The sequence below is a fragment of the Anthonomus grandis genome, chromosome 13, assembly GCF_022605725.1.
Source record: "Anthonomus grandis grandis chromosome 13, icAntGran1.3, whole genome shotgun sequence".
Lineage (NCBI taxonomy): Eukaryota > Metazoa > Arthropoda > Insecta > Coleoptera > Curculionidae > Anthonomus > Anthonomus grandis.
In genome coordinates, this window is record NC_065558.1 from 83,412 (window position 1) to 107,314 (window position 23,903).

The 23,903-nt window shown below is 30.5% G+C and overlaps 2 protein-coding genes and 1 non-coding gene across 11 annotated transcripts in view; 2 read left to right on the top strand and 1 right to left on the bottom strand.

Moving 5' to 3' along the window:
• The window catches only part of LOC126744241 (PDZ and LIM domain protein Zasp), a 24,634-nt gene extending 16,716 nt beyond the window's left edge, over nt 1-7,918 (bottom strand). For 5 of the 9 annotated variants that reach the window (XR_007663086.1, XR_007663087.1, XM_050451606.1 and 2 more), the window contains exons 1-2: nt 5,422-5,943; nt 5,203-5,351 (exon numbers count right to left, since the gene is read on the bottom strand). Coding sequence is in view for 7 of the 9 variants with exons in the window: in XM_050451606.1 (XP_050307563.1) it covers nt 5,203-5,351; nt 5,422-5,535 (263 nt within the window). In the remaining 2 variants the exon portion in view is untranslated. Of the gene's footprint in view, nt 1-5,202; nt 5,352-5,421; nt 5,944-7,755 lie in introns of those variants that run through there. The other 4 variants (XM_050451604.1, XM_050451605.1, XM_050451602.1 and 1 more) reach the window with 3 other exon arrangements.
• Nucleotides 7,600-7,670, top strand: Trnag-gcc (transfer RNA glycine (anticodon GCC)). Its single transcript has one exon. It is a non-coding gene; the product is annotated as a tRNA-Gly (tRNA).
• A 3,166-nt stretch (nt 7,919-11,084) lies between the features above and the next one.
• Nucleotides 11,085-19,580, top strand: LOC126744240 (phosphatidylserine synthase). Its single transcript, XM_050451599.1, has 7 exons — nt 11,085-11,274; nt 11,338-11,554; nt 11,850-12,084; nt 12,147-12,307; nt 17,368-17,561; nt 17,614-17,860; nt 17,914-19,580. The coding sequence occupies exons 2-7, from the start codon at nt 11,385-11,387 to the stop codon at nt 18,149-18,151; spliced, it is 1,245 nt and encodes a 414-aa protein (XP_050307556.1). The 5' UTR covers nt 11,085-11,274; nt 11,338-11,384; the 3' UTR covers nt 18,152-19,580.
• Nucleotides 19,581-23,903: the final 4,323 nt, after the last annotated feature.

The window sequence follows — 23,903 nt, forward strand, 5'->3', positions numbered from 1 at the left end:
ATGATGTGTGATGAAATAACGGGGATACAAGTTGTTGATAGGTAACTTATTTTAAAAGTGAAGCAGGAAATAATTGTTTAATGTGTAGTTGTTTAAAGAATAGGACCGACCTTTTATGAATCCTTTCGGTCGAGGCAAAAAAAATCGATTTATATAGTTTAGTTAAAGTTTTGATCTGTATGACGTCATCTTCAAAACTACACCAGGAAAAATTAATCGTTTCAATCAACGTTTTTTGGGTTGTCATTTTGAAAATGGTTAATCGCCGGTTTCTAAACACACCTTTAATTTTAAGTATATTTTAGATTTACAAACTAATGTCACAGGAAATAATTTAAGTACTCATAATGGCCTCAGTATGATCCGGTTATGCCTATAAATCAGTAATAAATTGTTTATTTAATAAATAATAAATATTATTTCGGACCTACACTGCCCTGCTTAACGACGTAAAGGGCGTATCTGACATTTTATCGAAAATTGGGTTAAAGGCTTGTTGGATAGCCCATAATATATATCACCTTATTTGTAATGCTAAAAGGCGTATCTGCTGTCCATCTAACTTAAAAATCCTAATAAAATATTAGCTATCTGCAATACATACACATACTACTATGCCAAATGGTCGTATCCAACAATTTTTACGCTAAAAGGGCATATCTATATGCATTTTGTCACATTCGCCCTTTTTGCGAAGCATTTAGCAACCCTTTTGTAGTTACGAAAATGCAAATACTTTAAATGTGGCATAAATGCTCCGCCTTTGATACTATAAAGTATTAAATGTGTTACTATTAACGGCTGTCAGTAAGGCTCTTGTATACGTCTGTCACAGTCAAATCATTTTAGTGGCGTTAATTGAGTTGGTTCTTCCAAGATATGAATCCTTGAAGGAAGTAATATTTACGGGGAGAATCAAAGCATTCAATGAATCTTTTGTACCAGTGGGGACTAAACAACAAGAAGCCCATAGCAGTTAATTGGCATGAAGGTGTGGCCGGACGCTCAAAAAGTGATCATTAGCACATTTTATTCATTTTTTTTACGACATAGAGATGACAAACATAATAATTCTGTGGCTTCATAATTGCTCAGCACAAAATAAAAATTGGGCACTTTTATCAGTTTTTGTCAGCATAGTAAATTTAGATGAAATTAGCCTTGAAAAACTGGAAATTAAATATTTAGAGCCCGGCCACACTTTCATGTCGGCGAATTCATTCCACCACCAGGTTGAGATGTCTCTTAAAAAAAAACGAAAAGTTTATGATTTTCCTGATTTTGAAGACTGTATACAAAATGCAAACAATGGTACAGTTCTGGTAATAAATATGCAACATAATAATTTCTACAATTGGTTAGACCACAGCTCTCAATATAAAATTAAAAATACACAGAAAAAAATACTGTTGTGTTTCCAATTATTTGTTAGTATTTGGATGTTTTTTCATTGTTTTAAATATATTTATAATAGTTTCAATTCCATGTTATCGAAACAATTTAACCCTTAAGTTCAAGATAATTACAGCTATACGCAATTAAATTTTAAATACTTTATGTCTCTATTTAATGATATATTGTGTCCCTCCAATACTGATATAAACATTAATTTAATGAAAGCATTTATGTAATTTTAATATATATCATGCTTTTCATTGAAAAAAATATACTATTTATTTGATAATTAAAACCATTTGCTACAAACACATTATTCAGTAATTAATTTAAAATATATTTATTTTCTTTAAAACACAACTATTACTGTCACAATACACCATGTTATTACCTAATGCAATATCTAAATTGTTCAGAGAATTACCCAGTAGTATTGGGCCAAAGACATCTTATATTAACTTCAATGATCCTTGTCGTTAACTCAACTACTTTGTACATTCGTAGATTGGTATATAATTTGGATCTACCAAATAGCGTAAATCTGTCCGGCGTGTCTGTGTGAAGGTGTCCTGTCGCGTCGTCATTTTGGCTTGTTTGTTTCAAAAAGCAGCATTATGGTCCCCGCGCCTGCATGTTAATTTGTGTTCGTGCTAATTTAAATTGTGTGTTGTAGATCCATAATATTAATAATTATAGTACGATGGACGAGTTTTAAAAAAAAAACATGATTTAGAGGAGCTTATACCTATTTTTTAAGGTAAGTACCTACCTCTGTATGTAATACATAATGTCAGACATGGATGCAGTTTTCACGTTTTTTTAATTTATATATTATTATAATATATATATATATATATATTATATAAATGAATAAATTTATTTGGTTTTGTATATTTCTAGTTCCTGTTCCTGTTTTCCTAATGGTCTTAGAAATTAAGGAAAATGTTTTTTATTTTTTTGACTTTTGGAACAAAAGTTTATGTTTAAATTGTCTATAAGATTTAAAACTGAATTTACAGGTTTCCTTTTTTTGACAAATAAACTATTATGTTAACTATCTGTTTTTTTTTAATTCCCATTTCAGCTTTGCGATGTTTCTATTTAATTTTAAAGTGTACATAATAGTGTATAATCAGTTATGCTTTATTACAAATAGATATAAAACATGACGTTTCGTCTCTGTTTCTTTTCTTTCTTGTTTTTTTTTTGTCATGTTTTATATTTATTTGTAATAAAGCATAACTGATTATAGGTTGTACTTTTGGAAACTTTATGAAACTTATTTCTTTCTTACTAACTTAAATACCTACAGAGTGATTATTAACCTATATGTATAAACTTGAAAAGTTACTGCTGATAACAAGGATAATTACTAATAATGAAGAAAAAATGACGGTAAAATATTTTTAGATTCTAAAATAATTTGTATTTTTACGAAAACTTATATGAAACTTTATGAGGTGGGATTTTATTTATAAAGGATGTTTTTATTTTCAGCGATGAAATCAATTGATTACAACTTTGACATAATCAAAATGGTTTAAATGTTAACGGTTTCCATCGATAAATCCATCACTGAATAAGAAAATCGCCCTTTATAAACAAAATTCCACCTGATAAAGTTTATAATTTTTTGTGAACAAAAAACAAATTATTTCAAAATCTAAAAATATTTTTTTAAATATTTTTTAATTTTTAGTTATTTGTCATCAGCAATAATTTCCCAAGTTTATGCGTATAAATTAAAAATCACCCTGTATTTAGTATAGGATCACACCAATTAATAAAATATTTCGGATAAAAAATCAATTGTAATTGATTTGAATCCAGATACCTATAATGTCAATTATAAGTTTTAATTTCCTTAATTTTAATGAGCAAAATTACTAATTATTCTGACAATTAATCTATTAAATTCTTCCAATTTTAGTTAAGATTGGGGCAATTACGAATCTGACAAAATTCAAATACATACTATAATTCATTATTTATAATGCACTACACTGGTAATCTATGAAACAACATGAGGCATCAAAACAATTCAACATGCGATCCTAACAAAAGAACCATAAAGTTAAGGCAAAAAAAGTATTTTCAAATCAATTATAGTACCCGTTTAATTCAATGAAACTTTGTAATTAAATCTTTCATTAAAATCCGATAACATCTTGTCATTGAATCCAAGATATGATATAATTAGTTACCAAATTTAGACTTGTAGTTGGATAAAACTCTACTGTAATTGAGGAATACTGAATGTAAGAAGTCATTGAATCAAAGCACAAGTCTTTGACAAAACGACAGATTTTTTTGTGTGTATTAAACCAAGTCGACCATACCTAAATAAAATGGTGCACATCCAGTTTTCACGAGGGGAGTTTACTTTGACTTACAAATATAACTTTTGTGACGATTTTGTCGAGTTAAATTTTCTAAACGCCAAAGTACAAAAAAAAAGATTTTCAGAGAAATAGGCTTGCGTTTTGGGAAAAGTTACCGGTTCTTTCTGAAGAATCTGAAATGGTAGAAGAAGACGAAGAAGACATATGAGTTCTTTTGTTGAATCATTTGGAATCTTGTAAGATTTTTTTGAATTTGAGGCAATAAAACTGTATTTTAACGAATGTATTTTTATTACTTTTTGTAAGTTAATAAAAATATTTAAACATTATTCTATATGTATTAAATTTCATAGTTCAGACATCTTTTAATTTAATCAGCAAATGGTAAAACGATACTAAGGAAAATAGGCATATCTGCCATAACTCAAAATCTAAAAACAAGTTGCAATTTTTCTTAATGCCACTGATTTTTTAAGAAAAAATTACTATAAACTCCATATCTTTCATATAAGTGAAGTTTATCGTAATAGGTGGCACGTTAAAAAATACAAAACCTTCATTATCTCAAAACACTGGTTTTGCAGATACCCCATAACTAAGCTATAATATAGCAAATTACTGAAAAAGGCGCAAAATGATAATGATAATTTTAATATGAATTTTTCTTTTCAATATTTTGGCAACATCTCAACTACTTTAATTGAAATTTTATACGTGGCCAAAAATAAATTTCCATAAGATGGCGTCATTTATGCAACCAAAGGATCTACTTACTACTACTAATTATATTATATATATAAATTTATACGGGAGCATTATTTGAATTCATATTTTATATTGTTCAAACTATATAAAAGAAGTCAGTTAGTTAAGAATTAAAATAAAATTTACTACTTACAAATATCTATTATAAGACGGCATGTTAAATCCCTAAAATTGAATCGTAGCACCAACAATAACCCGCCAAAAAGCTGCAGAAGAAACCGCGGACCGAACTGATGATGCTGCTTCCTTCGACCGATAAAATAAAAAATATCCAACGAATCTAAAGCGAACCGAAATTTTGAATGTAGGAGAAAACGGTACAACCGGGGCCAATATTTTAAGAAATTGTTTGCATAGTCGTACGAAAATATCTGGATCGAATCCAGAACAGCGGAAAATACATTTTTTATTGGTCCAAGCGAAGTATACAGACATTCGAATTCGAGCACAATAATTATTATTATTGTCGATGGTGGGTGGATTGGTTCTCTCGGGTATTTATTTTAAAACCGCGATATTTTCTGGCATTTTTTCGTTAATGCCGATGATGTGTCGGAAACCAGAATGTTTTATAAGATTTAATGAAGGTCAATATACCTCAGATCTTAAAATGACAAAACAATTATTTAATATGACTCTTGAACGTCAGTATTATGAACAAGTTAAGTCTTGCTTTGGTATGAAAAATTATTTTCCTTACCTTTGAACTACCAAGCGAACGTTACTGCCAGCATTTCGAAATAAATTCTGAGCATCTTCGTGTCTGATGTCTCTAGAATCGTAATTGCCTACTTTAGTGATGATGTCTCCTCGTTGAAGACCTCCTTGGGCCGGAGATCCAAAGGCAACCTAAAGCAATAAATTGCGTCACTATTGACTAGAAGTGATTATAGCTTTTTATGACTGCATCGATACTAACCCTCGTAACGATCAAGGGTGTTTTAACGTCAGCGCCCCCTACCAAACTAAAGCCCCACGGTTCGTTCGGGGAATTCCGTCTCAAGTCCACGATCAACTCGTGATGTTTTCCCATCGAACTTTTTTGGCACTAAAAACACCCGATCAAGGACCCACTCGAGTTAAGACTAAAATATTAATTTATTTATCGAGTAAACACAACCCGCTCTGGATAAATATAAAATATATTTAAAAATAAATCCCCGCAGCGCTGAAGTGTCTGTTTTTTATTTTAGATAATGACCTTGAAGTATGCAGCAGTTCTTCACGAACGACACTTTCAAGTTTTGAACAAAAAAAGGATGATTTGCACCCTCTCACTAGCACACACTGGTGACCTTCGTTTACGGAAATGGCGACGTTACGAAAGAGGTAATTCGGATGCACTGGATGGAGGATATCGATTTAGCGATCGATTGTCGTGTGTGTGTGGATGAGTTGAGATGATCCCCCCCGTGGGTGTTTTCGGACACAATGCACACAGAACACAGAAATAGCACCGGGATACGGGATGTTCGGCTTTTGGCATCGCGGTCGTGTTCTGTGACGTAGCGCTTGTCCGATGCACTTCAGAGTTTATTATTGTTATGAAAACATTGATTTTTTTAAAAATCAATTCTTTTTTGGAATTTACTACTTATTGTCAAACAATTTTTGATCCCTTTACATCGGGTTGCTGTCATCTGTTTTTATTATTTTATGTTCCATTTTGATTCCTGCTAAAATCCATTGCCTATTGCATAGGAGCACAATAATTGGGTTATATCTTTCAGTAAAGACTTTCACGACACGGTTCCATTTGTGGACCATCATATTACTAGTAATTCATAAGTGTTATAGTATTATATATTAAATATTTCTGAAGCCAATTTGACATTTTGGTATTAACTAACTGGTCTAGGTACTTTTAAAGATACCTACTTAAACATTAAACAATGAACGTCTTGACAACTATGGGGTGACAAAATATTCCATTCCAGGTCTTGTAATTTATTAAATATCATATATACAACAAATAAATATATACAACATTTGAGCCACTATAAAAATGAAGTTATTTAGTTGCCGGTGAGAGACAAATTATTTTATTTCTCCCAGGCACTCCTGTGAGAAAAATGTCAATACCCTAATTCTTAAAAAATAAATAAAAAAATCAAAAAAAAATCCTTGAAAGTCAGAGAAAGTCTTCAATAAGACAAAAATTCCAAAAAGAAAAAACCCAAATAATCCAAGAAAAATGAATAAATCGAAAAGTGGCATAGAGCATAAAAAGCTTAAAAAACCCCAGTACCAATGGAAAATTTAAAGTAATTAGAAGTTTCTTGACGAAATCCAAGAAAGTCTCAATTGTTTGTAATTAATGAATAATGCCAGGCAATTCAGTTTGATTGTCTATATTTTAAAAAAAATAATGGAAAGAAGAGAAACTCAAAATCTTTAAATGAAACTGGAATTTCTGATTGCAAAATGACACCTTAAAGGTAGTTGGGATCTCAATTGCCCGTAAGAAATAAATCAATAATTCCAGACAATTGAGGTTTTTTTAAATTTCTTCCAACTTGTTTGAAATCTATATAAGGAAATCCAAGAATATTGGAAGTAATTAAGAGAACCAGAATCTTGACTCAAAAAAAAAAATCATGCACTTATTACATGAAATTAAAACTAAAATAAACGTTTATAACAGCTGGCGAGCGCCAATGCGTGAAATTGTGAATCCAGATTATGAAATTCGTTCAAGACTCAAGAGCTTAAGCGACACCTTGAGCTGAATTCTCCCGCGTGTTATTTTTGAACGCGAAATTTACTTTTGACCTAGATTTCCATTCTACTACTGTATAATTGAAACGAACTTGATTATGTTTAATTATTTACTATATAAAAAAGTTAAACTAAGAGTACAACAGTTCAGAACAGAGAGTTCCAAGAGCACATCTTGGAATCGAGTTACTATTTCAGAGTCGAAGACTTATGCATTCAAAGAAAGTATTTATTTCTGTATAGAAAAATTACTTTAGAAGGTTCAGAAAATAAGTAAAATCAAATTCAAATGATGTGGCATCTTGGAAGTAATATTTTTAGTCGTCGCAAAGCTTTTAGAATATACTATATATAGTATCTTTTGTAAATTCTGCTCGTAGCATCGGTGGTTCAGTGGTAGAATGCTCGCCTGCCACGCGGGCGGCCCGGGTTCGATTCCCGGCCGATGCACTTGTTTTTTTTTTTAAATTGTATAATAAACTTTATTACAAGTATAGGAAAAACTCTTACGAATGGATATTTATAATTGACTCACCTTTTTTTTTTGTTGTCCTGCTCTAAAATGCCAAAAGGATGGCCGTTGGTAGGACATTGTTTATTATTAAAGTCTGTAAAACGATAAAACGTCCCCGCTCCGCGAAATTTCAAAAATTCAACTTAATTTTGAAGGGGAGTGAGATTACTATACACCAGCGGGTCCTGGGCTGACGCGGCTATTTTTAGAATTTAGATGATTTTTCGCGAGGAGGAGTAGGTCAATTGTTTTTTTCTTTCTGGATTGTTAAGAGGCCAAATACCGCGTTTAAAAACATCTTTTTGATTGGATACATTTTATACATTATTGAGAACAGATTATGTAAGATATTGAAATATGAAAGATATTTAAATGATTAAAAACTAAATATTCATTCTTTGGTAATTTCTTTTCAAACACAAAAATGATGCTTTGTTGTACAAAACGAGTGAACAATAATAAGACCCTTGGGAAAATATAAAAATTTATCATACTTCTTTTAACAACCCAAAATCTGCCTCAAGTGCCTGGAAGACATAAATAATTATCAATTATTGAAAATATTAAAAGTATCAGTAAATTCAAAAGAAAAAGTGTCTGGAATAAGAATAATTTCGTTTATAGCCACAAAAACCCAATTCACATAAAAATGCCTCATAAACACACCGATTTTTTATGCGCGGTTTTATGGTGCTGAACCCCCTAAAATAAAGATGATTTCTTTTAATACCTCATACCTACTAGGTACATATAGGTATAATGTGCTAGAATAATTAGCTTCTGTTTCTTTTTCCATTATTTAATTCTGTCTATATAGAAATGTAAGGCTCTTAATAAACCAGATAACTTGCCAAAATACACATTTAATTTAGTCCCTGAATCAAATTAAAATTTTACAAAAAAGTGAATCTATTTTAGATTTTTTTCAGGCGTCCACAAATTTATGGAGCCTGGTCATACTCATATGGAGGTCGACACAATCCATGCAGCAATCGAAATATGCAAGAAAAAAACGACTGCTGAAATAGAAGTCCCCCATGACTGGACTAATTTTATAAGAACTGTGCGCCGAAATCCACCCCTACAAGTTAAGGAAATGTTACAAAAAGACTTCCTAAATTTGAACAGCCTTTTGACGGAAAAATGTTGTTTGAATTGCCATTATTTAATGTCTAGTCCATATCCGTCGCAAAAATTAAAAAACATATTAATACGAAATAGGGGATCTTTAGGATTAGTAGTTGAAAACGAAAATTCTAACATTTCTAATTTAAGTAGTCAAAATATTTCCGATCAAATTAATTTAGATAGTGTAAGTAACCTATTAAATAACTTAACTTTAAATTCTAATTTATCCAAGCCTAATTTAAATATTAAAATGGAAAACATAAGATTCCACACTTCTCTCTTACCAACCTTCTCTGGAATTCAAAACCATTTAGAAAGTTTTATAATATCCATAGATGAGTTTTACCAATTATATTTTACAAATGATGGTATTGAACAAAATAAAGTTGTTTTAGCAGCCATTAAGTCAAAGTTAATTGACAATGCTCGAGACTTTTTACTTTCTAGACCAGATTTATATTCATGGCCTTCAATTAAAGAGGCCCTAAGGCTAAAGTTCGGTGATCCTATCACTTATCAAATTTTACACCAACAATTACAATACTTTAAGATCAATGAAAATGAAAGCATATTACAATTTGTAGATAGACTCAAATCCTTTGTACAAAGATTTTTTTCTAAATTACATTGCAAAGTCTCAGATGTAAATGCGAAATTAATTTTAATTAATTAAATAGAAAAAACTTCGGTTTTAATTCTGACAGCCAATTCGCCTCAGACATTAAAAACGATGTTAATGTTACAACGCCCTAATACACTTGATGATGCATATACGCATGTAATTAACTATAATATGATTGAATCACAGGTAAATTTTTCAAATCTGTCTAATGTTCATAATAACCAATTTACTAATAATAATAACCATAATTCCTATGTAACACAAAATAGCTTTCAAAGTCCCGTAAGATTACTACCCCAGAATCAACCTCCCATGACATTCCCCTAGCAACAATTTCCCAGTGAGCCTATACAAATACGACCTAGACCAGTTCAAAGACATTATCCGACAAACGCTCAAGTTTTTGGAAAACCAAGAAATGTCTTCGCTCCCCAAAATCATAATAAACCTAAATTAGACCTCCCTACTCCAATGTCAATCTCCATAACTGGCTGATGGTTCATAGAAAAATAAAATGAGATTGGTGAAGTTGTTCCGTGGATGCGGATTAAATGGATGAAGTTCTCCGTTGAACACCAGTTTCAGATTTTTTACAAAACGATAGTAAAAAGTATAAGGTTGTTGACCTGAGAAGAGGTTCTGTACGAAACCGGCCTGCGATTCTGGATATTGATGTGCCTAAACCTATAAATCAAGAACCTTTACCATTGGTAGATCTTAAAATCAAAGATTTGCTGCCTTACATTAGCATTGCCATTATAACAAACCATTTTCTGAGAACTGATAAAGATCTTCCGACTTAAATGTTGAAGATATACAAGACCCTGAGCATGAAGAAAATAACTAACTTTCTCTGATATTTTAGTGTAGGTATCATAAGCAGTAAAGATTTATGGCCACAGAAAATTAATTTTCTAATGTTAAAAAATACGAATTTCGTGTATAAATAAAAATTATTTTCGTAATTGGGATTGTTTTATTGTAGCAAAAAGACCGATGTCTATTAGCTCTTTAATACCGCCTTGGCCAATGTCCGCGCTTAGGGGCCAATGTCGATTTTTTTTGCAATTTAGAAGACTAACAATACATTTTCAAAAAGAATCCCTTCATAATATTTAAAATCCCAAAAAATAAGTAAAGTAGGAAAAAAGGGTCACAATTTATAAAAATATAAAGTCAATCCATCTCATTAACCCTGTTTTTCTCAAAACTGCTGAAATAGACATTGGCCTTTATTCTACCAAAGTACAGATATATTCCAGGCATTTAAACTTTTTGATTAATTGTAAATTCTTTCCAGACATTTGGGTCTTTTCAGTTAGATCATCATTTCAGTTCATAATTTACACATATTTAAAATTATTTTAGATCAATATAAAATTCATTAGCCCGTGATAATATCTTAGTATATTTTTAGTGTTTGTGTCCACCAAGTACTTACAACATATATTTTCGTTTTTTTTTTTAATCAAATAACGTCTCATCAGTTTTTTTTGTTTTAATATATCACATATTAGAGTACCTACCCACGCGTGTTTGGAAATTTGTATAATGTTAAGATGTGGCAGCGTCGTAACACAGTATCAATCGTAAGTCAAAATTGTCAATTTCTTGGCATTTCTCGGTAGAGCTCGTCCTCGTTCCCAGATACTTCTTTGCATTGTTCGGTGTTCCTCCTTATAATAATACAATTTCTAACCTATGAATTAAATTCACAAAACAGTCATAGTATAATTCATAAGCTTATCATAATAGTGAAAATCAAACTGTTCTATTAAGTTGTTGATAAGGTAAATTCTGTCTAAAAAGTTGACCTTTTATTTATTTTCTATTTAAAAAATATCCTTTTTTAGGAAGGCAGAAAACTCAACATAGTAAATGATAATTAAAAACCATCAATATGAGACCCAGAGAAGTTGAAAAAGTGTCTACAAGAGCCAGATTTAATTCATTTAGTGCCATAAATGAGAAGGAAGTTGATGATATCACACTGGAATTTTTCTATAAGCCCCACACCATAACACTACTATTGACTTCTATAGGAGCTGTGGTCTTTTTTGCTTTTGTCAGGTAAAAATGCTATTGAGGATATATTACATAATGTGTAATAATTTGCGTAAATAAGGCAAATATTTTTAAAATAAAAAACTGATATAGTTACCACAGTTTATAAGTGACACAATCAGTGGCTTATCGCACTGTTTCAGTTCACAGGTCAATATAATTAGTGGTTTTTATTTATTAAAACACTGACAATTTTTTTTAATGACCTATGATAAAGTATGTGCAATTTGCACCTCTAAAAACTAGCAGCATACCGGTGATTTCTTGTATAAATTCAGGGCTACTTTTCAACGATTTTCAGAGATACTGAAGATGTAGAAAAGAACATTTGGTCTGGTTTGCTATGCTGCTGCTTCTTTTTCCTCATAATATCAATTTTGGCGTTCCCCAATGGACCTTTTACCAGACCTCACCCTGCCATATGGAGGATAGTATTCGGAATGAGTGTCTTGTATCTTTTAGGATGTCTTTTCGTACTCTTTCAAAACACTGAAACTGTTAGAAAAATTTTGTATTGGGTGGATCCAAAATTAAAGGTACGCCATAGAATTATTTCTTTTAAAAGAATGTTAATTGAAAAAAAAACTTGTAATTTTAGGAATTTCATATCGATTTAGATAAAGAGTATGGAGTTAACTGTTCAGATATAACCATAGAAAGAATATGGAGTCATGTGGATGTTTTTGCTGTGGGTCATTTTTTGGGATGGATGTTTAAAGCTATTTTGATTAGACATATGGGAATTCTTTGGGCCACCAGGTATTTACAATATTATATATTAGGTATTTATTTAGTTGGGTATTACATAACTAAATAGTGATGAATATTTTTGAGCGGATATTTTTATAAATAATAATCATTGAAAATTTTCAAAATATTGGCCATTTTAAGTAATAGAGTCTAAGAGGGATGTCAGATGTTTAAAGTGAGCACTCACTTTAAAATCCAATTTCTTCAACACTAATAGAAATATTCTCAAAATTTAAAATGCATGATTTTCTGGAGAATATTTTCAAAAAATATTGTGTCAGGTTTAAAATGATGTTAGTTATTGATAAAGAAATTTTTCACCTAAACTCTAATATCTTCAAAATTAATAGGAATATTTTCATGCAATAAAAAGTATAAGAATAAATTGAGATTAAATAAAATTCAGTAAATATCAATTTAAAAAATACCATCTCATATACTTAATCATTAAAAAGAAAATAGATTTATTCATGTATTTAGAAGAAATATGAAGTAACATTTTTTAGATCAATTTAAGTCCAATAATTTTTAAATTTTACATTTTATTTGTATAGGTATAATAGATCTTTTTATACAGTATTGTGCAAAAAGATACCAACATTGAACTTTCCTGTTATATATCTTTTAGTATCTATTTTATAAATAAGGTTTATATATTATTAACAAGAATAGTTAGAGCCTGTTTATATTTTCATATTATCATATTTTTTGTATCATAATAAATAAAACACCAAATTGTTTTATGCAAATTTATTATTCAAAAATATAGCAGTAAAAAATAGTTTTGATTCTAAAAAAAATATAACTCAACTAAATTAAAATCAATTCAATATTTCGTGGAGTACCCCTTCTTCTTTATAACATCTGCACATTGTCTTGACATGGACTCAATTAATTTCATAATATAGTCATTGTTTACTTCGTTTCAAGCCTTTTCCACTATTTCAAAGAGAATATTTGTATTAAAGTATGTTAGGTGCCTGATTTTGGTGTCAATGTAATGCCATAAATTCTCTATAGGGTTTAAGTCTGGCGATTGAGATGGCCAGACCAATACATTTATTTTTTCATCGGATAGCCACCTCTTAACAAATTGAGAAGCATGTTTTGGATCGTTGTCATGCTGAAATATGGCTGTTACTGGCATGACTTCATCCATATATGGCACTAAATGTGTTTGCAGAATGTCTTGGTACATGAAACGATCCATTTTGCCCACTATTCTTACTATGGGTCCCATGCCACGAGCCGAGGAACATCCCTATACAAGAATATTTCCCCCTCCATGTTTAACTGTGGGGCAAACGTACTTTTTGTTTAATCTTTGTTCACTGGGGCGTCTGACGTACATCACTCCATCAGTCCTGAATAAATTACATCTAGATTCATCACTAAATATGACTTTCTTCCAATCAGCTACAGACCAGTGGACATGAGATTGGGCAAAGTGAAAACGAGCCTTGACGTTCTTCTTTGAGAGCAACGATTTTTTGGCAGGTAAGTTGGCATCAAGTAATCTTCTCCTTTCGGTACTGGAACTGAGGTTTACTCCTCCACCCTCTTTTAATTTTGCCAAAATTTGGGAAGAAGACAAAAAAGGATTTTCTTTGGAAATTCGTAGCAGCTGCCTATCCATCCTCAAATTTGTTTTTCTGGGTCTACCAGGAATGGGTGCCGGTGCAGCTGTTCCAGTAAGGCAAAATTTTTTGCAAAAAGCCGTAAGCTTGCAATGTCACTCTGCCTAACACCATTTTCGTAATGCTCCACAATAATTTTTCTTAGATCACCAGAGACGGTTTTTGAGGGACCCATTTTAAGTTAATTCTGAGATTCAAAAATAACAACTTTACAGCAGGTAAATCGATATTTAACTGATAAAATAAATGCGAAACAAGAATGTTGCTAAATTTATGCACATTGTCTAAATAAACAAATATGAAGTTCCTTACTCTGCATTGGCATTCTTATGATATCTCGGTATATTTATAAATAATACAGAGGCGTGTACTTAAAAGTAAAGAAATATTATGGAATAAATAAAGGAGCAAATAGTATTTTTGAAAACATCGCTTGTTGCTATATTTATGCGCAATACTGTATACTCAGCAGCTAAGGTTTTATCTATTGACCTATGAGCGTGTTTCTTCTTTTAAATGTCTTCCTTAACCTTATTTCTTATTGAAATTGAAAAGAACAAAAAACTTATTTATTGAATAAGAACACCTCATCCTAACATCTTTGACGCTTCTTAGAATATTCAATTAAAATTCCTTTCTAAATTGACACTGGTTCAACATTGAAAAACTGTTTCAAAAAGTAACAGAGAAAATACACATATTACTTTTTTATTAGTTAAAGGGTGTGATCCTAATATAATTTAGTAGTAGAAAATACATGAATAAAATACATTTATCTCTCTTTAGCAAAGGAATCCATATAAGGTAAAAATACTAGTCTTTGACCGCTTTTCACTTTAATTCAAAATATTAAGGATTTTTTTTATTATTGCCTTTATATGATTGCCTTATAACGCCGTCTATACATTCTCTCTGTCAACTCAATAAATTTAAGCATGGTTGCTTTGCTACAGACACCGTTATAAATAGTTTTTTGACATTGCGCAACCTGTCAATGCAGTTCAGATCTGTTTTGCTAGTGAAATGTTAAGGAACCTCTATACAAACATGTAAGTGTTTTGCCTGTTTTAATGTACTATAGCAGGATATTTATTGGTTAGGGTTTTTTTAAATACTTAATTTTAAATAAAAATTACCTCTTTGTAAGGAAAAATTATATATTTTTTCATTTATTAAGTAGGACAAACATTAACACAATATATTTAATGTGTGCTTTAATGATTGACCATTAGGACAAACACTAACGCTTTGTTAATCTTTACGATTTTTCGATATTCTTTTAATATGCACTATAGAAGTTAAATTTTAAAATTCCATTATGTAAAAAACGTAGTAGCTTGTATCTGACCTACCTTTTCTTAAAAACATTGAAACAAAAATAGGTCAACCATTAACACAATTTGGTCAAAGATGCAAAAGACTATAAAAAAAAACAAATTTATTTTATTATTATTATATATATTTAAATCAAGATTTCCAAGGTATTTTATAACAGACAAAAGTACCTATATTTTAAATTTTAATCCTTGACCTATACAAGTTATAAAGATGTAAGTTCGTAGGTCAAATACTAAATTAAAATACGGTCAAATATAAAAACAACAATGACAACAGTTGCTGAGATTCATCGAGATACATTTGAAATGAAGAAAATATTCCTGAAAAATTCAAAAGTTCCAAGCTTCTCCTAAAAACAATAGATTCTCTGGAGAAGCTGTAATACCAACAAAGCGACAAATAATTGATTTAGACGCAATAACAACTATTGAAGATAAAGTAAATAATATTAGTAGAAAAAATACTGCCGGGACTTTTATAAAAATATTTATAAAACTCCCGAAATGTCTTATGAACAAGTCAACAGTGACTTTCCTACTCCTTTTAAGAGATATTTATTTTGGCCCTCTGATAAAGACACCAATAGTCCGAAACAAGAAAAAAGAAAAAGAAGAGAAAGAAAAGGAAAAGTTAGAAAGGAAAGCCAAAAGAGAAGAGAAGAAAATAGTTAAACAAACTAGTAAGAGCATCAAAAATTCAGATGTCGCCGAAAAGTCATATGTTGTGGTAAAGTATGAAGAGTCGGTATTCCGAGGTATTGTTTTAAAGTATAAGGTGGTGGAAGGAAAACAGGAATATTTTATAAGGCAATGACTAAAAGCGGAAAAAACTGGAAGTGGCCAGACAAAGATGACGTCATCTGGATTCTGAAGAAGACGTGTTAGAGACAATTAATGAGCCACAACCTTGCCCAAGTTGCAAAATATTTAAGTGTTTTGGAATGATTTATATATTTTTTTTTCAATACAGTTTAATTTTGAATTTTTTTTAAAGAATTTGAATTTTTATTTTTGGTTATACATTTTTTTTTTGAAAAATAAAAGTGTTTTTGATCAAAAAGCGTATTATTTCCTGTGTTGGTCAAGAACTAGTGCATTAATCGGTCAAACACTAGCGCTGGTCGTTTTTATATAGGTCAATAACTAACCCATTGGACTTTTTGTTGAATATTTGAAATATATTACGGTTGTCTTAAAAGTAATTTTCGTAAAAATAACTAATAAAGTTACATGGTGATAAAATTGCTCACCATTTTAATAAATCTTTCTAATTTTGGTATTACTTTAAATTTTGAAAAGTATCTTAATGGGTCAAAGACTAGTGCGTTTACCTTATCTATTATTAAAATCAACTGAACAAGTAGCTATGCATTTATCTTCAATCTACACCTTCCTTTAGTTTGCATAATTTATAAATTGGTTCCATACATAATATTTGTTAAAAATAAAAAGATAAAAGCTTGTTTACTAATAGATGCATTGATTCTATCTGACTACAACATTGTTTAAAATGAAGCAGAAAATCTATTTAAATACAAATTCAGAGATTGTGGCATATGCAGTATACAGTTTTTTAAATTGTGATCGATGTTGATGATCCCCAGCAAACAGAACCTCAAAAAGATTCTCCTTGTATATTCCAGGCATTTGTGATTGAGTAATTTGTTCCCTTAATTCCAGACATTTCTCTTAATTTTATAATTTTTTTAAGGTATTTTATTTAATGTTCACTTTTTGTGCTCCTGGACTTTTAAAAATAAAATATTTTTATTTATTTGGAAATGCCTCGAATGTATTATTTCTTCAGTTCAGTAGCAATTTTAGTTTAGAGGAATATTAGTGGGATATTCGAATTTTATGTCACCACATTCCTGACATTTTTAAGTGATTTCTTGTATATTTCAGGTATTTACAGTAATTTTTTCCTTTATTGTAGATATTTCAACATTTTTCCAGGCACAAAAATCGTTCTTATATTAATTTTTTTCTCAAAAACTAGGAATAAATGACAATATAAAATTTGATTAAGAGAGATACATGGAGTACTACTCTAACATGCGGTAGACTAGTGAAAATCATTTAAATTAAATTTTAGTATAATGTGGGAAATAACGGAACTAGCATTCGCCCACCTTCTCCCAAACTTTATAGAGTGTTGGTGGGACGCTCTAATACTGGACGTTCTTCTTTGCAACGGATTCGGAATCTGGTGCGGCTTAAGAATTTGTCGCATTTTAGAAATGAGGGAGTATAAATGGGAGAGTATCAAAGACATACATTCTACTACAGGTAAGTGAGACGACGTTGCCGAGCAGTTCGCGGATTATCAAACGACTTTTAGGTAAAATAAAACGTGCTTTCTTACAATTTACACCTGAGAGTTGGACCTCGGTAAGATGGCTGGATCCTAAATGTTCCTATATGAGGGTATTTGCCTTTTGCGAACTCGTTTTATTTTGGCAACTGTCAGAGTTGAACACGTTCTTTTTAAAGCACGTCTTTGATCTCCCTACGGCCCACTATCTGGTTTCCGCGAGACTTATCTTGATTGGCTTGTTTGTCGCTCCATCTGTTCGTCAGTTTTATTGGTATGTTTAAAAAAAAAGTATTCCTATTCCATTCATGATTTTTTTCTTTTTAGTTATGTTACAGACACAACTTGCAAACGAGTGGGAACTCAATGCTGGGTTTACGGATTTATTATGGTAACAGAATCTTTAATATGTATTAAACACGGAACTGAGTTATTCAAGCAGACTCATCCCATGAACATTGTCATTTGGTTGATTATTCAGTTTCTACTTTCGGTCATTTTTGTGATGGGTTACGCTTATTATCATAAAACTTATCCAGCCACAAATAAGGGAAAGATACATTAAGTACTACAAATATGATTTCCGAGACCTGAGTTTAATTTATTTGAGGTTCTCGACTCATATTTTGGCTGTGATTATTATAATACCAATGATTGAGTGCTTATAGGGGTTTAGTTTGTATAAAGCACGTTCTGGCCTTTGATATTAATTCGCGGTAATATTTAAGTTTATGCGAAGTCAAGTTTAGTTTAAGTTAACCAAAGCAGTCTAGTATTTTAAAATAGGGTTGAAAAAGGATCAGATTTATCAAAAAGTAATGAGAGAATAAATCAATTAAATTATTTTTGATGACCTGACGATATTCAAAAAATATATTGCAACATTTAATAATTGTTTAAGTATCATTTAAAATAATAATATTATTTATTTGTTTACACTATAGTTCATTTCTACTCTACAATAATTGTAATGTGATTTTTAAATGTGTTAAACAGCTCCATCTGTATTTGCGGCTCTTGTACACGGCCTATTCAGTGTGCCAGTCTGTCTATATAGGATTTAAATGAAGAGCTTGACCTTATTGTTGATAGATGGCTCCAGTTGATTCTCAGGCAACGTATATTATAGTAAAGTAAGGTTTATTCATGGTTACAAAAAAAAAACTTACATTGTCAATAAAATGGTACAGTCTAAAACATCTTAAACGTATACCATTTTAAAATAGACATTCAAAAAAAAACATATACTTGGGAGGCTTTAATAAGTATATTATATGCTACTAGGTAGGCTGTCACAATTTAACCTGTAATTCGCAGTTATAAAAAGCGTATGAATGTATTTCGTTTAAAAGTTTATTAAAAAAGCTTAAGACATAACATATAATAGTCGGGATACGGGATTATAGATAAACTGAAAGCCAATTTTTCCATGATCCCAATTTGATCTTATTTTAAGATATTTACGTATTTAGTTCCTGTCATGACAAAAATTTAGATAATACTACCGATAAATTCCATAAAAAAGTATACCAGGTTGGCCTTCAATGGTTGTTTGTTCATATACTATTAAAAAAAAAAACTTCATCTAGAATTATTATTTAGTAGTAGTAAAAATAAGATAGCTCCATTCAATAAATTTCTTTGGATGAGGATTATACCTATAATTTATAATACGTATATCTTTGCTGTTTTAATTAATTAAATTTTATAGGGTTAAACAAAACACCCAATCCTGGTTTTCTAGTCTAATAGAATAAAAAGTTAATATATTTAGACAGTCATCACACAATCAATTAATCAAGGATACTTTGACTGACGCTCATTGATTAAAAAACACTCATTCATCATGATGATCTGTATTTGTACTCGAAGTTTTATATAATTATTGAAACGCTCGTCTAAAATCGATTCGTGCCATAATCTTAATGTAAATAAAAAATATCTAAATGTAATTATGCAGATATTGTTTAAAAAAATAAATGATTGTTATATAATTTTGTTTAGTTTTATTTTTATAGACAATTAATTCCTAACTTTTTTTTTATCATGAGCAATTTACCTATGCAACTGCAAAAAAAGATCAACATTCAAATATGGGATAAAGGGACATATGAACTAACCTAAAATAATATCTTAATGTTACATTTTTTAAAGTGTGTTGGAAAAACAGTAGCAAATAAAAGAAAAAAGAAATTATTAGGTACAGTAGAGCCTTGATAATCCGGATATGCGTTACTCCGGATGCTTCAGTAGTCGGAACACGAATTTTGCCGCTATTATGTACGTTATAATCCGGATCGCGCTGTTTTTAGCCGTTTTGTAGGCTTAGACAAGTTTAAATTGATTGGTAGTTTGCGAAAATTTAGTTTTTAATGTTACATAAGTAGTACAGTCGACACTTATTGCTTCCTGGCCTTCCTACACCAATTCTGGGGAATATGGCTCCAAGACGAAAGCATAAAACATTTTCTTTAAAACAAAAGCTTGATATACTGAACAGATTAGAACGTGGCGTGAGTGGAACAGCCTTAGCTAGTGAATACGATGTAGGCACATCCACAATTTCGAATATTAAAAAAAAAACAAATTGAGCATTAAAAGGTATGTGCCAAGGTTTATAAAGATGTTTTATATTTATTAATGTTTTGTATTTTATTTTTAGTTTTATTAGCGGTTGTAATAGCGTACCACAAGCTAGGAAAACACTAAGAAAACCTGAATATCCCAGAATGGAAAAGCGATTGTTCGAATGGTTTTGCAGGCAACGTTCTAGACACATTCCCATATATGAAATTTTAGCAGCCGAAGCAAAGCAAATCTACAACGACGTTTATGGAAATGAGAATTTTGCAGCCAGTCGAGGTTGGATCGCAAATTTCAGAAAAAGACATGGTTTGAGAACTTTAAAAATTTGTGAAATGACGAAACTGCTGTTAAGCCTTTTAAAAATATGTTGACACAGAAAATGAAAGACCTGAATTTAATTCCTACGCAGGTTTACAATGCTGATGAATCAGCGTTGTACTGGAAAATGTTACCGGGCAAAAAAAATTATTCGTTCTCAAGAAAAGACAGCACCGGGACGAAAAATAAGTAAGGAGCGGGTTACTTTCCTGGCATGTGTAAATGGAGATGGTTCTCACAAATTGAGAATTCTCGTCATTGGAAAAGCAAAAAATCCCAGAGCATTTAAAAATGTACCCATACCCGTAGAGTACAAAAATTCCTGCAATGCTTGGATGACATTTGCAATATTTAAAGAGTGGTTTCTTAATTCGTTTATTAGGCAAGTAAAAGAGTATTTAAGAAGCCAAAATCTAACTGAACGTGCTCTTTTAATCATTGACAATGCCTCAAGCCATGGATCGCCAGAAGAACTGAGAAGTGAGGATGGCCATTTCCAAACAATCTTTCTTCCGCCAAATTGCACAGCATTGCTGCAACCCATGGATCAAAATGCCATAAGGTTGACTAAATTGTTTTACCGTAAGAGCCTTTTGGCGCACATTTTATCACAAAATGAAGAAAATGTTATCCAGGTATTAAAGACTTTAAATCTCAAAACTGCAACATACTTACTGAGCAATACATGGTCAAAACTTACTGTAGAGGTTTTACAAACATGTAGGGAAAAAGTAATTCCAAAAGGAACGGTTTTTGGTAATGATTTAGAATACGAAGCCGATGATCTGATTTCACTAAAGCAATTACAGGAAAAGCTACGAGCTTTAACGGATGTTTCGGCTATGTTCCAAACAAAGTGAACAAAATGGAAACGAGATAAATCCTAATGAAGTGAATAGCCGGATTGAAAATGATGACAACTTGGTATTAGATGAGATAGAAAGCAACGAAATGCATTTATTAGGTAGATGTTCATTTTATTCTGTAGACGAGTTTTTAAATACAATCTTTTGACAGTGAAGAATTTTTGCGCAGCGTAATGTGAATTCTTACTACCCTTTCTTTGGGTGTGTTCTATATTCTATGTATGTAAGAATTGTTAAAATTTTTATATTTTTGTAAAAGATTATGTTGTCAACTATTTTTAAGATTTTATATAATGCTTTGTTAACAACAAATGATGTTATGTAACAATAAAGCTATTTTTGACTTTGACTTGACTATTATAGCAGCAGCGAAGAATGTGACGAAAATCAAGGGAGAGAGAAAGGAGTCAAAAATGATGAAGCAGTGAAGGGCTTCAATTTATGCTTAAAGTGGGCTGAAGAAAATCGAGTGCCATTGCATGATATTCTTGTTCTTCAAAGACTTAAAGAAATGGCTTTTATGAAAAACCAAGAAAAGGTAAAGCAAGCCAAAATTACAGACTTTTTTAATTAGCTTATTATGTACCTACTACATAGTAGTAGCATGTAATTTAGTTTATCCTTTTAATTTGTATGTTTTTTTCGTTTATCACATATTTGTAGGCAATTTTTTAGTTATATACATATAATATTATTCCCTAATAAAGAACATATATGTATGTATGTAAAAAGACATCATGTTTCAGTAATCCGAATTTTTCGTTACTCCGGATCACCGTCGTTTTTATTAGTCCGGACTATCGAGGCTTTAGTGTATTACATAAAACAGGTTTTTCTAACATGTAAAAAGTATTGGATTTTAAGTAAACTGGAATAGTTTTTGGGCCTTTTTTTATGAAAAGAAGACAACTTAAAAATATTATATTATAGACCAATTCACTTAGAACCTTATTCCATTAATAAAAACAGATCTATTTAAAATAATAATAAGTTTCAGGTAAATTGATTTTGGATTTACATTTTTTATAAATTTTTTAATTTGGACTAAAATAATTTTTGAACTATTTTTGGTTAAAAAATCATAACCTTAAAAATATTGGACTAGTTAACTTACAACCTTATCTCATCCATTAGCGATAGATATCTTTATAATTAGAAGAAGTTTCAAGTTAATTAGTCTTGATTTTAAATTTTTATGAATTTTTAAAACCGAACTTAAATTTATTTTTTTTTTTGAAAGAAAAATTATGACTTCAAAAATATTAGACGAATTCACTTATAACCTTATCACATCGATAAAAAACAGATCTCTCTATTATTATAAAAAGTTATAAGTAAATTGGTCTTGATTTGAATGAACTAAAATAGTGTTTGACTTTTTTGGGGAAAAATTCATTTTCTTAAAAAAATATTAGACCAATTAACTGATAACCTACTCTCAACAAATAGCAATATTTTTTTTTTAATCACAGCAAGTTTCAGGTAAACTGGTCTTGATTTGAATTTTTCATATTTAACTACAATAATAATAATAGGGCTTTTTAAAAATCATAATTTAAAAAATATTAGACCAATTAACTTATGAGCTTGTCCTATTGACTATAGAGAAGATGTTTTAAACATATATGTATCTTATTACTAAATTAATATACAGAGTGTTTCCTAACTACGGTACGAAACTATACAGGGCGAATCGTTAGGTCATTTTATGAAAAGAAGTTCCTATGAACGTATGTCGGAAGTTGCTTAGTTTTTGAGATACAGGGCGATGGTTCAAAAAAATAACGGTATTTTAAAAATACTATAACTATCCTTAAACCGATTTGGTGCTGAAATAAAAACCAATTAATTCGATAAACAATTTCGCATTGATCCTTAAGCATTATTTATCCAGAACGCTTTTCTTAAGATCATCCTTTTTGTTTCATGAAAATCATCCAAATAGTTTTTGTCATATTCAATTTTGAAGTGAGTACTTACCTTTAAAATCAAACGTTCTTTTTAGCGACCACTGTCTAAAAACTGTAATATTTCTCAAACACTGGCTTAAAATACCTTGAGCCTTAAGCATTATTTGTTTAAAACGCCTTTCTTAAGATCATCCTTTTTGTTTCATAAAAATCGGCCACATAGTTTTTCCAATATTCAATTTTAAAGGGAGTGATCACCTTAAAAGTCAAACATTGTTTTTGGAAGCCACTGTCTAAAAACTGCATTATTTATTAAACTTTTGCTTGAATTAATTTAAGTATTTACCATTATTTGTTCAAAATACTTCTTTGAATATCATGCTGGTTGTTTTATAGAAATCTTTTAAGTAGTTTTTTCAGTACTCAATTTTCAAGTGAGTACTTACCTTGAAAATTGAGCATTGTTTTTGGAGACCACTATCTAAACACTAATATTTCTTAAACACTGGCTTGAAATGCTTGTTTTCGAGAAAAAAAATATAAAGTATCTTTAACTCATTCTAAAAATTATCCATGGACGACAACATGAAATAAAAACCAATTAATTCGATAAACAATTTCGACCTTAAGGTACATG